The sequence below is a fragment of the Neolamprologus multifasciatus genome, chromosome 14 (genome assembly GCF_963576455.1).
Source record: "Neolamprologus multifasciatus chromosome 14, fNeoMul1.2, whole genome shotgun sequence".
Taxonomy (NCBI): Eukaryota; Metazoa; Chordata; class Actinopteri; order Cichliformes; family Cichlidae; genus Neolamprologus; species Neolamprologus multifasciatus.
Genome location: NC_140452.1, coordinates 13547596 through 13564460, shown reverse-complemented (window position 1 = coordinate 13564460; position 16865 = coordinate 13547596). Strand labels below are relative to the sequence as shown.

At 40.5% G+C, this 16865-nt stretch overlaps 1 protein-coding gene across 2 annotated transcripts; it reads right to left on the bottom strand.

The window, feature by feature from the left end:
* Positions 1 to 74: 74 nt before the first annotated feature.
* On the bottom strand, positions 75 to 15893 carry LOC146503693 (capZ-interacting protein). Of its 2 annotated transcripts, none has more exons than XM_085131409.1 (6): positions 15742 to 15893; positions 3470 to 3553; positions 3262 to 3327; positions 2639 to 2707; positions 1697 to 1909; positions 75 to 1172 (listed from the first exon to the last, which is right to left on the bottom strand). In XM_085131409.1, exons 1-6 carry the CDS (start codon positions 15745 to 15747, stop codon positions 762 to 764), a joined length of 849 nt encoding a protein of 282 aa, XP_084987535.1. In that variant the 5' UTR covers positions 15748 to 15893; the 3' UTR covers positions 75 to 761. The 2 variants fall into 2 exon arrangements, with proteins under 2 accessions (XP_084987535.1, XP_084987534.1); XM_085131408.1 differs by having other exon boundaries at positions 3470 to 3556; positions 15742 to 15892.
* Between the last annotated feature and the right edge of the window lie 972 nt (positions 15894 to 16865).

Sequence of the window (16865 nt, the reverse complement as noted above, 5' to 3'; positions counted from 1 at the left end):
GATGTGGTATATTCACTGATACATGACGATCCAACAAAAGGAAAAGAAAAAAAACCCCAAAAAACATAAAGGTATTTGTTTTGTAAGAAAGAAGCAGTTTATTTTCTTAACATTTCTGTGCATGATTTCACAGTAGCACTGTGATTTCTATATTTTGAAGTATACAAAATAAAAAGACCAGCATAGATCAACATACATTAATAACAAAACAACTAAGTTAAAATTACATACTTAAAGTACTTTGGTATGACGTCAAAGCATTTATATATCTGCTTACATATATATGAACTCTATCTAATACATTTTTGCCTCTTACCGGCCCACAACATGGTAGCTTTAAACACTTCTGTGGATGTGTCAGGTACTCCTGATATGGAAGTGCACTCTTGACATTTCGACAAAGAAACATTTGCATTAAAAAAGAAAAAAGCTAACAAATAAAAAAATAATAATAATAAAACAGGAGTCTTACAGACTTGGTACAACATGATGGATGTTTCCTGTGCTCAGGGAATACAGCATCAACTGCCATACTCATTTCCATGTGCACAAACAGCTGCTTATCATGACTCTCCAGTGTTTTGTTTTTTTTAACTTATCAGCCAGTAGTAGGCAACAGAGGGACTTAAGAGCTGATATAAAGAGATAAAACCTGAATAAAATAACTCTTAAGGAGGAGTATTTCTCAAACGGTTTCTCAGAAAAGTACTGAATAACTTATTCATATATTTGGTATTTTTCATGTAAACATTCACACCCTCTCACTTCCCTCCTTCGTCTGCCTCCTGAGGTGTCTCTCCCTGCCTTTCTTCTGCCCTAATGTCACCTTCTTCCTGCTCAACAGGCTCTGAAGCCTGCTGTTCCTCCTTCGAAGCGTCAGAGCTTCTGTCTTGTTCTGCTTCATGCTCCATGTCTTCCCTGTTGTCGTGGTCGCTTTTTGTCATTTCAGCGTTTGCAGTTTCACAGTCCCCTACCTTGTTTTCAGCTTCTTTAAGACTACATTCAGCTTCCTCTGACGGGCTGTCCAAAACCTGGTTCTTGACCCCATTTTCTTTTGAGCTGCACAGTTCACATGGGGACACTCCACTCCCGAAGCCTTCTGCCTCCTCTCCAGCGGATCTCCTGTGCTGTCTTGTGGGCAGTCGCCTTTTAAATGACAGTCGTGCGCGGGTCTGTGTGGAAAAAATAAGCAAAAGGATTAATTTTACATCTGTAAGAGTGTGCAGGTTTTCAGCTTTAAATGATGCAAGTAACTGTTTAGGTTTAATCAGCATATGCGTGACAGCACCAAACAAGTGACACCCAGGGACTCTAACTAGGCTAAGGGGATTACATCCTCAATCCACCCAGCAGGAGCACACATGAACTACAGGAGCATCTTGCTTGAGCTTATCCAAGGCCGGCCTGCTTAAACAGACGTTGCAGAACCCCCACTGAGAAGCACGTCAGTAGGGACGGAGGGGAATGTACCTGGCTGTGGTATCACAGCTTATTCGGCAATTAGCGTGAGAAACACAGGGCTTCAATGTGACAGCAACTCATGTTGGTCATTTTGTGACGAAAGTCACACAAAATTCACCACGAAACATAAAAGAAAGTTAAAGGTGTCATGTAAGGTGCATTTTGGCCTTCTGAAAGTTCAAAGTAATAAGATAAAAGTAGCCTAACTATACCATATGGAGGAAGCACACAGCACCTTGTTGATGCTTGGCAATGGGGTCCCTTCAGGAGGGCTGTCAAAGCTGATGGGTTCCTCCTCTTCACTGAATTGATGCGAGGGTTGCAGGGTGGGAGTCAGAGGGCTCAGGCGGCTGCAGGGCATGGTGGGGGACAGCGGTGCCTGTGGCAGTTTCACCTCTGGAGTCCTTGGTGAAGGCAGCAGAGCAGTGGGTGACAGAGCGAGGTTGGCCTGAAGGGCAGGAGGGAAGATCCTGAAGCCAAGATGCTAAAATTCTTCCATGAATTTTAAACTTCAATAACTTATAAACATACCAGAATAACAGTTTACTGAAACACAGAACTTGCTTTATAAGGAGATTAGATGAAGCAGAAACTAAACTCTAGCATTTCTTTGAACATGTGTAAGTAATATTTCCAGTCACAACGTGAGCATCGTTCTTTGAAAACTGAATTTAACTCATTACTTTACAGGCCTACCCACTTGATATTGCTCTGCGTACAACTGCAACATTCCGGTTTTAAAATGTCACTGCTATAAGTCTGTCCTTGAAAAATCAAAGTGCTACAAATAGCCGACAAATTAACCCCGCCAACTAATGTCCTACCTGCACCGGAGAGAAAAGAAAGAGGGAGAATCGGCAGCCCTTTTGTCCCATGGCTGCCCACCGTGTGAAATAGCAAACCAAAGGAACTCAAGTAGCAAGTTAAAGCCTCGCCAGAACCTCTGTAGTCCGTGATCCAATTAGCTCATTAATCTGTGCAGATTGCTGCATAAGGGACAAGCCTCTCCCCTTTTACCTCCCTGCATGTGAGCGGCTCAGGCACCAGTGAAAAGACCAGCGGGTGGCAGTAATGCTTTAAAAAACAGACTCCTGAATACTCGCTGCAATAACCCATCATTAGTGAGCTTAGCAGCTTTTCCCCCCTCCTTCACCAATGAACCATGTGTTGCACCAACCTGCAGTTTCTCAATGACGGCAGAGTTCTTCAGCTTGACTTTAATGGGATTTGGTGAAACAGCAGATTTCTGCCAGAGAACACAGTTAATGAAAGACAAACATGCAGTGGATTCACAACTAATATTTGCTAAAAGCTAATATTTATCAAAAGTTAATATTTACTAAGAGCATTGGTTGATTGTGCTTTAAGGCACTTTTTCTTATAAAGTAGCCCATTAAGGCATATGTCCTACCATATGCTAAGAATTGTTATATACATTTAAACGCATTTCAGTTTTGTTACTAACAAAATACACATTTTTATTGTTTTTATGCTTATGTAACATTTCTGTTGTGCTTTTTATTGGCCCATAACTCAATGATAGATTTGCGTAGTTTGTTTGGCATGTTGTCATTTTACTGGGAGGAAAAACAACAGGCCTTTCCCAATGATTGAGGCAGAAGAAGAAAACCAAAAACACGAATAATAAAATACCACATTTATCAACATTACACTACCCGCTATGTCGAAACTGTGAGGCTGCAATGAACATGCACAGTAAACAAATCCAAGTCTGTCTTCTGGGGACTTTCAAGAAGCCAAACGTAACACGCGGGTCAATGAACGAACGCAGTGACTCACATCTGGCTCGTCGTTATCATCCGTTTGATTTTGCAACTTCAGGGAACACGGAGGTCGTCTTCGAGGCTACAAATTTAAGGGAAGAGAACGAGTAATGATTCACTAACTGCTTCCTTTAAGAAAGCACATATATTTGAATAATGTTCTGCATGGACATACATGTTTATAGATTTTTGTTTTGTTATACAGGACAAATAAAATGCATTACCTCGCCATTTGAGTTGGGCATTGGAAGAATGTGACCTTTGAACTTTCCGGCCAGCTCAGCCACCGATGGCTTGGATGGAGAATTCTTCTGAAAGAAAGAAAAGAGGAAAAGTGAAAAATACTGTATGAAAACTTAAATACATCCATCCATCCATTCGCTTCCGCTTATCCTTTTCAGGGTCGCGGGGGGCGCTGGAGCCTATCCCAGCTGTCATAGGGCGAGAGGCGGGGTACACCCTGGACAGGTCGCCAGTCTGTCGCAGGGCCAACACACAGAGACAGACAACCATTCGCACTCACATTCATTCGCACATTCACACCTAATGGCAATTTGGATTTTTCCAATTAACCTATCCCCACAAACTTAAATACACTGAAAAAAAATTAGTTTTAGTATTTCACACACAGACTTCAAAGGTTAATGACAATTCCACAATTGTGACACAAGAACAGTGAATAATAATATGATAATATGAAGCAATATTTATATATAGTGTGCATATACTATAACATGAAAAAATCAAAACCTTAAACATAATAGTGCATCAAGACTTGGTCATGGAAACCAAACTGTGGAACTGAAAGGCACTTTTAATTACACCCCCTACTTGTCTAAGCTGAATGTTGTAACAAAGGGGTGTAACTTGCTGAACAAACAGAGCTAAAACACGATCTATTTTAATAAACATGGCATGTGCAGAAGGCAGCAGAACACAAATCATGTTCTAAGATTTTAAAAAAAATAAGTTTTTTGCTTCCTTCTTCTTAACAAGACTCCATCAGCGTGCCGGTTTAGTCAGGTCCTTAGAGGATCTCATCTAGAAAGCACAGGAAGTGAGCCCCCCTCTTTTGCTCGCTCTGCAGCTGTTCCACATCACGCTGCAGCCTGTGACAGGAGGGACCTGTCCTCTGCTTCAAACTGTTATCACTTCTTGGCTGCTTTACTTTCAGTCTCTCCCACTATTCCCAAGCTGATTGCTAAACATCCCTCCTCCGCACTTTGCTTTGATGGCCAGTAACTCCACTCTACTGTGGCTTAAGTAATAAGTTTTCTGACTGTGTCAGACCTAAATCTAAATCGAGAAAAACAACATCAGTACTAGTTTTTTTCCCAGGGTCTAGGTGCATGTTATACCAAGTATTGGAACCGTGCATTAGCTGAGCTATTTGTTTGCATAAGTTGGCAGTCGAAGTTATGCCAGGACTGTGCAAATTCCAGTGCATGATGCAGCCTTTTAATGGTTTGCATTATATTCACTGCTTGTGGGACCCCTCCTTGTCTCCTTGTGGCTTTCATATTACATCTCATTACCATCATACTTTTATTGACCACTAAAAAGCTTGTGCCTCTCCTCACATCTGCGATTTCAGTCACATTTCCTGGGTGTGCACTCGCAGTTCACCCGCCTTGCACATTTTGAACTGTGGCCCATGAAAACATGGATCTCCCAGGCTTCATAGATAGACGCATTCCACATTTTAATCACACGCCTTATTTTCCTTTCCCCCCCTCCCCTTGTTCTCAGCATGACCTCACCACCTTGCTCCCTCCACCCAAATACGTAATGGCACCAGCGAGCCCCACAGTGCCTCTCGTAACATTTCTCTGCATTCTAATCCAAAGCCAGCCCTTTTCCTGAAATCTCTTTTGTCATTCACGATAAATAATAATTACAAGTGACCACCCACTCGTCGTGCCATTATTTTGTAACCTCTAATTGTTTAACTATTTCCTGTCCTTCAAAAACAAACGCCTCCTTGAGAACAAAGTCAAAACACGTGCAGGGGACAGGAAGTGGAACTCTTTGTTTTGTATATCTATGCTCTGATGTTTTAGGTGAAGAAAGTCATGATTGCAGTTGGAAAATTGAAACTGCTAATGTGCAGGAAAAATACTACAAATTATTAAAATATGGAGAAACAAGTAAAAGTAAAATTGATATATGTAAATAACAAGAGGGTCTAGGAGTGTTAGTTATTTAACATCTGCACAGCTTCATAAGAACTAATTGGAGGTGCATTATTATTCTTTCATCCTTCTTTTATGTAAGCCCTTATCTTTAATGAGCTTCTTCATGTGGAACGAAAATAAATGTCATGCTCCATAAAAACTCCCGAATTTAATGACACTTAATACGCATTTATATAAGATGATAAATGTAATTCTGTTCATGCATAATGTAAAAATATCCAAGGCATGTATTATCAACATATCAGCAGTTACTTTAAAACTAGAGTCTTGCATATTTTGAGGTAACACCCAAGACCATGCGACATACTGTCTGTGGACGTAAAAACAGTGGTTTCATTAGGTTTCTCATCAGCTTTGAGTTTCACAACATTCTACAGATACAAAGTCAGCACTCTTATGAAAAATGAAGTGCATCTTAACAACGCCAGTGACAAAAATCTTTTTCCTCTCAGCTCATGAACACATATAGCTTCATGAACTGTGTCACCAAGATGTCAAAAAGGCTTCTGGTGGGTTATCACTACTACACATGCTTAACTTTGGTGGGACCCCAAGCTCAGTGGATGAGTGGGAAACTATGTTTCACTGCGGGAGAGAGCAGGGCAAACTATTTCTGGGGCTCTAGGCCTGGGAAAAAGCACCAGAGCTGTGCAGGCTTCCTGGATCACAGCTCTACTCTGTAACCCCTCGGCTCCTAAGAGAGTGTGTCCCTGGACATGCTAGACCACATCTGAAACATACCATAATCTAGCATACAGGGCAATTGAACATATCTAAAAAAGGAAATGCCTTCTAAAATGGTAAATGGCCTATATTTGTATAGCGCTTTACTAGTCCCTAAAGACCCCAAAGCGCTTTACACATCCAGTCATCCACCCATTCACACACTGGTGATGGCAAGCTACATTGTAGCCACAGCCACCCTGGGGCGCACTGACAGAGGCGAGGCTGTCGGACACTGGCGCCACCGGGCCCTCTGACCACCACCAGTAGGCAACAGGTGAAGTTTCTTGCCCAAGGACACAATGACCGAGACTGTTGGAGCCGGGGCTCGAACCGGCAACCTCCAATTACAAGACGAACTGCCAACTCTTGAGTCACAATCGCCCCATGTGAGACACACACAAAACCAGGCCCAGCTTAAATCCAAGAAAGCTTCCTGGAAATAGCTCATTTAGGCTCGCTTTTGCACAAATTAAAAGTATTCTTACCATTTAATAGCTGCATTTTGATGCCTTCAGTGAGACTGGCGTTTAATGGATCAGAGGTAAATGGTAAATGGCCTGCATTTGTATAGCGCTTTTCTAGTCCTTAAGGACCCCAAAGCGCTTTACACTACATTCAGTCATTCACACACTGGCGATGGCAAGCTACATTGTAGCCACAGCTGCCCTGGGGCGCACTGACAGAGGCGAGGCTGCCGGACACAGGCGCCACCAGGCCCTCTGACCACCTGATGAGCCTCTGATTAGTGGCTGACCTGCTCTGCCACCTGAGCTACAGCCACCCAATAGGTAAAGTGTATCGTCTTTAAGTAAATGACTGACCGCAATAATATAAGCAGACATATGCACTATAGCCCCCACCCCAGCAAATATCAAAAAGACCAGCTTTGCGGTCTTTTTGACATCTAGTCGAGTTTGTAAAACAACACGAAATTGAAAGGTGTGAAGGAAAGCCACTGATGAAATATACTTCTCAAACATTGTCCAGATGTCTTTGTTTGGCTTTCTATCCAAAGAAGGTTTGCATTAAATGTTTCAATTTTTCCCTTGTATCAAGTAGGGGGAAAAAAAGTTATTGATCGAGTGGACAGTGAGAACATCAGGAACTATAGCCACTGGAGTAAACAATGTACTGCTCACACGAAGCTTTGTAAGGAGAGGATATCTATGACAGTGTAACATATTTACCATGTAACAATTTAAATAGATTTTAGATAAACACCATGGCTGCTGTAATACTTCGGATAATACTTCCGGAGAACACCATGTAAGAGTATTCACTAAGATTTAGTTAAAAAAAAAAAGAAAAGAAAGAAAAAAAGAAAAAGAAAAAGGTTCAATTTGTCTGGTTTTGTCAGACTGAACCTGTATAATACCTGGAAACAAAATCCATTCATTGAATTCTATTATTGTAGGATATTTACCTTATAATATAATGTGCGCTATATCAATAAAACTGAGTCTTTGTGGTCATATGGTGACCAGTTTTGACCTGAGATGTAACGTCACCATTTTAGTCATGTTTGCTGGGACATTACTTAATGGATGAGCCGTGTTAATTTCGTTGATTAATTCTTTTAGTCATAGTTTTTATCAACAAGCTCCTCCCCCCCCCCCCCCCCCCCCCCCCGATGATAACTAAATAAAAACTAATGCACAAGGACAAAAACTATGATAAAATGTATTCACACTTGCGTAGACGTATAAAAACAAGATGAAAATGTTCTGGACAGACAAAATCCAATCAGAGTTCATCAATTTGTGTAGAAAGGCGGGACGAGTTTGGAAGTGACCCAGAAGTACTCTCCTTGTGCCGTAAGGTTAGACATGAATTTGATCTGCCACCGACAAACGGAGCGGGGGGAGGCAAGCTCCCATGCTCCCCATTTCTCGTGAATACGCGACAAAAGGTCAACACATGGGATGATAATAAGAGTAGACACATTACACATTTCACTTTTGATTTAAATAAGACGCTTTGTAACTTTTGTAACACTTCGTTTTAGCCAGTCTACAATAACGTTACGATATTTAGTCAACTACAACTAGAGTAAATGAAAAAAAGAATTTAGATACTAAATTATGATTATAACTAAATCAAAATTTGCTGCCAAGTTAACACTGCCCGTGAGAACGCAAATATTTGATGCAGTCACATCAAATACTTTAAATCCTCATTTATCTGAGTGTGTGATGTTGGGGCACCCTGATATACAAAGAGCACAGCAAACATTCAAATATCACTTCTGCTGGGTGGTCACAGGGTTGGGGTCAAATACGAATGCATCTGAAGAGATTTAGGAAAAGTGTGGATAGTATCTACTAGAGTAATCAATAGATAAAGTGAGAAAATTAGAAAAAGTAAAATTGTACTATCTAACAGTGGGACCAAAACTGGAGACTCCCGTTTGCCATCAGGAAGACGTTTCTATGGTTACCTTTGAGGTTTAACAGTGTCTTTAAATAACTAACTGAGAAATTAAGGTGCTACAATTTCTTTAAAAATCAATATACTGCTCTACAAAACATATTTTGAAATTGCTGAGAAAATGATCTACGAATTCCACATTTTCTCTGTGGGCTGTGCTTAGAGACACAAAGGTTATTGCTAACCAGTGCCTTCATTTTTAGGCTGTGGATGGAGACACGAGGTTTACTGTATGACTAGCAGAAGGAGAACAGAGAGACCACAGATCATACAAAACCAGTTATTGTCCGTTCCTGTGATTCCCCATTTCCGGAGGCAGGAGAGAAGAAGAAGCACATGATGTTAGTCTGCGTAAATCTTAAACATATCTGCTTGTGCAGTTGTCTGAGAGCAAGAAGCCATGTACATAAAGGAGCTGATAAAGGTGCTGTCTGGCGCAGGATCTTTTAACTCTCAATCCTAATAATGTCTAACTGGCGAGCCTCAGGGTGTGGATCAGTGAAAGTGAAGATAAATACAGCACACAGCTGTTCAGCAAGACTTTGTTCCATAGGTTCACCAAGCCTAATGGCTTTAGTTTGAGTCTGCAGACTTTTCACAAGTCAGCGTGTTCTGCCAGGGGGAAAACCACCACAGTTAGCAGCTCCCTTCTGCCTACACTTGTTAAGTGGCGAGAGAACAGACAGGCACTTTCTTGCTAGCTGCATTTCCAGGAAAACATGATGTGTTTTTGGACCAGACCTCATCTGAATATGTCAGTTTTCCACTGCCCAATACTGGCACCACCATTCTGTGTTTTTTCACTTACGTGTGCTAGTGTTATAAAAGGTCCTGAATCAGAGGGATGAGGTAAATGGACAAACTCATTCACTTGTTGCTGCAGCCTCTGGGAAAATGGGAGGTGCTGCAGACACAGCCTAATACTGTGGACTGAGGAGACAAATATTAAATAAGCATCCAGAGAAAAGGAAAACAAATCCAAATGACCCGAGAACAGAAAGCTGCAGATAAAGTTCTTTTTCCCAAGAATACCCAGAAGGCCAGAACACATTTTTCTCAAATGTGATAAATGCACCAACAATATCAATATCCCAAGTGACTTTAACTGCGATTTGATTAAGAAATTGTTAATGTGGGAATGCACTGCTTAACAAGAATCTGAGAAACAAAAGCTACCAGAATATGTGAACAGCTCATAGTAGAGATTACAGCTCCCAAACATTTGAACTTATTCAGGAAAACTTTAGTGACTCTCGCAGGGCTCTGGTATTCTCATTCTATCTGATCCAAGCAGCACAATGACAAACCATCAGCATAGTGAATCAGACAGATGACATGGTGGACTAAAGAACACGGACAGTCACTGGATGACATCATTCAGTGAAGTCACTTTAATTACATGGTACCTGCAGTGTGCCAAAGGATCTGGGATCTGTTCAGGCATAGCGGCATAGTGATCATATTTGGCAGTTTGGCAATAGCCTGAATAGTGTAGTGATGGGAGTAGAGGGATTTGAAGTGGCACATAAGTATGAAACTGGATGTAGACACAGTGACATTATATATGATGCTTGTGAATAAAACATTATTTTCCCCTGATTTCTTTCTGTTGGGAATTCAACCTATCCTCCCACTTTTCCACTACTCTACCACTTCCTCTTCCCAACATTTTCTAAACTCCATTCCTGGCACCACTATATTCTGCTAATGAGAGTTGAACTGCAGGTGTTTCTAGATCATTTCAAGCAAACTTAAGGCTTTCAGACCGGAGATTGTGCAACAAACAACCACCCCGTACAGCAGGATGTCATTTGTGTTTCAACTGAAAACCTTACAGTTTTACTTTACCCTACTACCACAACCACCACAAACACAGAGACCTGAGTAGTATCTACATGTCACCTGTGTTCTACACTAACTAAGGATAGTTTCAAATCTTATTTAGTGAATTTATAAAATTTGATTAGGTTTCCCAACAGTATATCTGGACAGGTTAGCCCAACATCAGCCTGCTACAACATTTAAACTGAATCATAATTTTACCGGCAGCAGAAAGTCTCTTCTCTCTAAAAAGAACATGGTGGCACAGTTTAGGTTTGCTAAGTTGAACTGAACAAACCGCAAGACTTTTGACGATTTGGTCTTGTTTTGCAGCCAGATAACATCTTGCTGTCATTGACTCGTACAGCAGCTCCTATGTACACCGCAGTATTCTTGAGTCACATGTGAGGCTATATGTCACACAGCTAAAGGTTGACCGAATCTGGGTCATTCAACAGGACGATCATTTCAAACTTCCCAGAAAATCTGTAATGAAATGGCCAAACATCAGCCTGACAGAAACACGCTGGTGTGATGTTAAGAGCTGTGCATAAACGAATGCCCACAAACCTCAAAGAACTAAAGAACATTGTAAAGAAAAGTGGGCCGAAATTCCTCCACAGCGATGCGAGAGACTGATAAAGTCACACAGAAAACTATTTCTTTGAATTTTTGTCACAGCAGAAAAAAGACATTGAGTCGTTGGGCCTACATAGATTTTTACAAGACTGCATGAAGTGCTATGAAAACTCTTTTTCACATGACTGTACATGCCCAAACCCACAGGATGCACGTGTCTTCCAAGCTACAACAACCTAAAAATCTCAATACCTTTCACACAGTTCTGGAACACACAGTACATTAAATAATAAAGCAACATGATGATATCATAAATATTCAACATATTAAAGAGGTCGCAAGATTTTCCTTTAAGAAAAATGCAAAAGTTGATGTGGGAAAAAGGGCAATTGCAAACTATGTGCATCTTGCAGCATTTATTGCGTTTGCACTACTTTCTGCCAAAAAAGGAAATCAAGAGCATGGCTAGATGCCACATTTAGAAGAGGGTGGTTGAAGAGGTGCAGGCAGCAGGGGTTAACTGTTCTGCAGGGAGATTTGTAAGAAATGTAGAAACTCATGATGATAGTGTTTTTGTAGTTTCCACTTCCTCTGTTTGGCTCACTGTTCTCAAAATCCTTCTGCACGTACCTCGCATTTTTCAGACTTTGCGCTGAAAAGTCAGCATGTTTGAGAAGCTGCAGATGTCTAAGACAGCACAAGCAGCCTCCCCGGCCTTTACAAACTTAAATGGCTTTGACTGCAATAACTTGTACCCTGTCAGCTCTGTCAAGATGAAGATCTCAAGAACTTGCCTGCAATAACCAAGCTGGGCCAGAAGTTGTGTTGCCAGCATTCAAATTACAATGATTTCTTCATGGTGTACATGCATGCATTCATGGTGTAATTTTTAAGAGCAAACAACATGCGTGTTTCGCTTCTACATATCAGTGTCCTCTGCGTTATCTCTTCTGTAGTTCCCACCCCACACACAGTATCTCTCTGCCTCACGCATTGCTTTGAACTGAAGCTCAAAGAGCTCTGACGCAGTCTCGTCCTGATAGCAGAACCTTTTAGTCTGTGTGGGCTGCAAATAACAACATTGTTTAGGAAAAGATCAACAAAAGTGTTGCAGTAAAACGCAGCAAAAGCATTTAGAGGATTATGGGGCTTAATGAATCATTTGATCGGTCGTAAAGGTGCAAATAGCCTCCTATGACTCGAGGTGCTATAATGAGGGTCGACGTGGAGAAGTAACTTCAAGCAGCAAAGCAGAGAGTAGACATATGCAACACAAGGAGACATAAAATGCCTTACTTTGAATTAAACTTGGGCAATTTCACATCTGATGGGAACAATTAAACTGCTTCAGCCAGCTGCAGAATCAAGCCCATTTGTCAACCAAACACATCGTGTGCATCCCTCAGGCGTGAGAAATGTTATAAATTTACCCCATTCTGATTTTTTCCCCTCCAACTCCATTTTTTAGATCATCTAATCTTTTATTGTTGCAGCTCACTTCTTGCTGAATGAACCGCCGACTCCTAGTATGATTATTGTCATACTAAGAAGGAGGACGATTATTGTCTGCAGACAATAATCATCGTCTCCCTCTCCAGACAATAATCATTGCACTCTTTCATACAGTGCATCTGCATCTTCATCTGGGAACATGCACTGCAAACACTATCAGAGAATCTAAGCATTTTTAAGGAGTGCCAAAAATGGTTCGCAAGGAGTGTAAGTTACTTTTTTGTAATGAGCGTAGTCCAACTCTCATGTCAACAACAGTTAAGTTAGGCCCCCCAAAAAAGTGTTTATTTTCCATTTTATTTTTGTTACTGTTATCCCCAGGGAAACTGCATGCATTGTGAAATAATCAAGAAAAACTGCAAAGAGCACTAAGATTCTGCATGAAATGATTTTGCGATTACATCCTTTTGGAAGTCAAAGTGTTTGTATAACAAAAATAAAGTTAAAGTAATAAGTAATTAGCCTATAGAAAGCACAAGTTAACTACAAGATGCTGGCTGTTTGTCCAAATGTCACCTAACTCATCCCAACAATGCTTAAAACTGTTTTGGAAACATAAGTGAATTTTATTAACTGTAAAAGTCACAAAACATTGAACAGACACCCCACTGTGTGTGCGTTAAATGGAGATACAGCCATAACGACTCCGTGACTCAGAGGATAGGCCACGGTGTTTTCCACTTTCCTTGATCTTAGTGTTTTGCATTCCACTGAGTTTCACGGTCAGTTAGGTGTCTGTTTTATGTTTGCTACAGAGTGGACCATTCATTTGGTGTACTGAAACATGGCACATTAGCACTGGTTACGAAAACAAGGCAAGGCCCATCAATAAGGATTTAAAAAAAAAAAAAAAAACACTGTCCAAATCACACATATATGGGTTTATTTTGCCACACATTGTCTAACATTTATGCAAAATGAGTGTAGGTTTAGTAAGATAGTACCTCATTTGCATTTTTAAATGAGAAAGTATATCTTTGAGATAAACCGTTTTCAGATAAAAACCGAGGGTATATTACCACAGGCATGAGTACATTTATTTTTTGCCAACCATTTTTGAGCTGAAGTGTCAGCAGTACATGTCCCAGTTTTATTCCTACCTATCCACTGAAGTATTTTTCCAACACATTCAATAAAAGCTTGCCAGTAACAACCTTTGTTACCTTTGTTTGCAGATTAGCATGAACTTAGATAAATAATGCCAGAAGATTCTTCTTGTTAAAAAGGAGTTTTTCCTTGTCCCAGTCGCCAAGTGCTTGCTCTTAGGCAGTCGTCTAATTGTTGGGGTTTGTTCTGCATCGTTGTACCATTTTTACCTTGCAGCATTAACCACCTTGAGGCGACTGTTGTTGTGATTTCGAGTTAAATAAAACTGAATTTAAATAAAGCCACAGGTGCATGTGAAAGTAAAAAAGTCACCAAGTTTAATGGTGATCGGGAATATACATGTTTATTTTCCTTTTTTTACTCTTTTCATCTGTAGTTGTAGTATACAACCTTTGACAATGGACTACATGTACCAGTGACTGCAGCGCTGCGAGCACCATTTAAAAGACATGTTGTTGTAATGCAAAAGTGGAAAAACTAACTCATTAGCAAATGTCTGGCTGGTACAGACTGAGTTTCTGTGTTATTGGTCTCTTTACTTAGGATTACATAATAAATGTGCATGCCATATGGTTGGCAAAGCGATCTCAAATACTCAGTCCTCCAGCTGTGGGGATGTTTTTCCATGAGAGGAAAACCACCACACATGCATATACAGTACTCATTTTCAGGTGTTTGTGCACGTACACACAAACACAAACACACAGTTGGAGTTCCTAGAAGGAAAACACAAAGTTTAAGAACTTCCATGTGTTAATCTTCTCCTTAGGCTAGCTTGAAGGAGGTGACGTAAATCAACATTTGTGACCGTGACCCATTCTTTGCCTATGCTAGAACCACACATTGGCCATCATTAGCATGTGACATCCAAAACTAAGCTAAAGACACTTGGATGACAAATTTCACTTCACTAATTGTGGTAATTGCGGAAAGACCAAATGAGCTCGGTCATCAATAGATCCATGAAACTGCTGACAGGTAATTGCAGAATATCCGGGTCACAGGCTCCCAAATCAAGTCACACTGGGGTTTTTTAGAGGGTCATACAGAAAATGCATCAAATGCACATCAAAGCTTTGCTTCAGGATGAAAGTTCAGTTTTTGATTATTTTTTATTTTAACAGTTTCATTTCACTGGAAGTATTTCAAATCATAAATACTTGTTTGTTAAACGCTCTTATCTTTCAATATTTGAAGGTGGTCCCTATTTGCTACACAAAACGACAAATAAACTCTTAAATCCAAGGTGAACAAGTCGAAAGCAATTCTAAAGAATGTGAGATCGGTTTTGTTCTCCGTCTTCTCCTGTGGTCGGAGAAAAGGGGTATTTCTGCCATTTTCCACATGATATTAAAAAACTTGATGTCTGAGGGAACAGCTTGTTTTGCAGGGAGGAGGCCGGGAACCTGTGAGCACACAGTGCAGGGGAAGACTGAACAGACTTCCTATACCATAAAGGAGAGCTCGTGTTCTTTTCTTTTTTTTAGCTTCAGCACAAGTGAGTAAAGGAAAGTTTGGGTCCTGAGAAGTGGCAGGAGCCCCCAAAAGTCCTTGCAGAAGACTTAAAATGAATAAAATAGCAGTTTGAACTGTAAATTTGCCATCGCGGCAAAACAACATCTGGTGAAAGATGTTCTAAGAGTTCCTTTTCCTTCCTCTACACTGTTGTTATGTTGTTAAATTGTGACCACAAACCTGTTATTGAAGCATATCAGCCTGAGGCTCAAACACACAGAGCCAAATAGTTTAAAATTGGTGTGTCTTTAGGCGCATCTATGCTTCAAAAACAGACACACACACAAAAAAAAAAAATCCAAAGAGTGAGTCTGAGTTTAAAATCACATCACGCAGCTATCACATACACTATATGATCATCTTAGTAAAGACATAGGACACGCACATAATGAACCATGGGTCAAACATTTGTTAAAACATTGCGCAAACAAGTCCCAGTTCCCCCACAAATATTCCAGTAATAATACTGAGCACAAATAACCTCTCCTATGATGCAATGCCTTAATTTCAACCACACAGTGTCTACACACAACCAGATTAAATGTTAAAAACATCTGGCTTCAGAGCACGGGCTGCATAACGGCTGCGCTCGGAGTCATATATATAGTTTCTACCTCCATCCTGTTGAATGTGGAAAAGACCGTCCCCTCCTGCGTAATTCTCTCCTTTTCGGCCTCTTGGAGCAAACTGCTGGTTGTGAGGAAGGTGAGAGCGGTGAGAAGCGTAGCTCGTAGATAGAAACTCTGTGTTTATATCTGGAGCCAAATCAGCCTCATGGAGGTGGGAGGAGCGGGCAACTTTCACGCGCATTTGGCTCCTTCAACGCCGTCAAGTCAGTCGGATTGAAAATGCCACTCTTCCCAAAGCCTTTCAAAATAAAACGCACTTTGCTTTCATTCAAAATTACTTTTGTCTTGCAGGTTTGGCCGCTGCTATTACAAATGAAGCAGAAATCCCAAACTAAATTTTGCTATGAACATACTAATAGATGTTTTATTCAAAGAAATGAACTTACCATTTAGTTCCACAAGGCAACAGCTTTAATCTTGGGGGACAATCGTTTGCTTTTGCCACATGGCAGAGTTGCTGTAACAAGGGAGCCAAACTGTACGTTTCAATCCTTTAGGTCACAACAGCAGCAGATTATCTGCAAAATGAGTAAACTTATTTATTCACTCTTTTAGATCATAAATATAGTTTTTCTTGAAAATGGAGTACATGCACTATTTTATTGGCGAGAATTACCCATTTAAAGCCTTTATTTTGAAGACAACGTTGTCGCGGATCTGGTGTTGTTTTTCTTTATTTTGATGTGGTTAAGCTGCGCTGGTAATCAGGTGGGTGGTATGTATTTTTGCTGTGCATAAGAAACATGTTTGGGTAGAGTTCAGTTCCTTACTGTAGGTGGTTCTCCCACAGTATCCTGACAAATGTCTCATTAAACCACATGCACTTTGCTATTTAATGGTTGCTTCATTTGGTGTAAATATCCTGCAGGGTGTCTAAAAGTTAACTTGACAACTAATTAGAACAATGTGACAAACTTGAAAACAAATTTTAATATCTTTAATTAAAAGGGTGGTGTTTGGGGGTCATTTCTACCTTTAAATGTGGACATTTGAAATTCGTTCAACGTGTTTGCATATCTTATGTTTTCTTGACAATGCGAATAATTACCATTTCTTTTTTCTATAATGTAAGTCACAGATACTCACAGCTAGTAACTTACACTACCGTC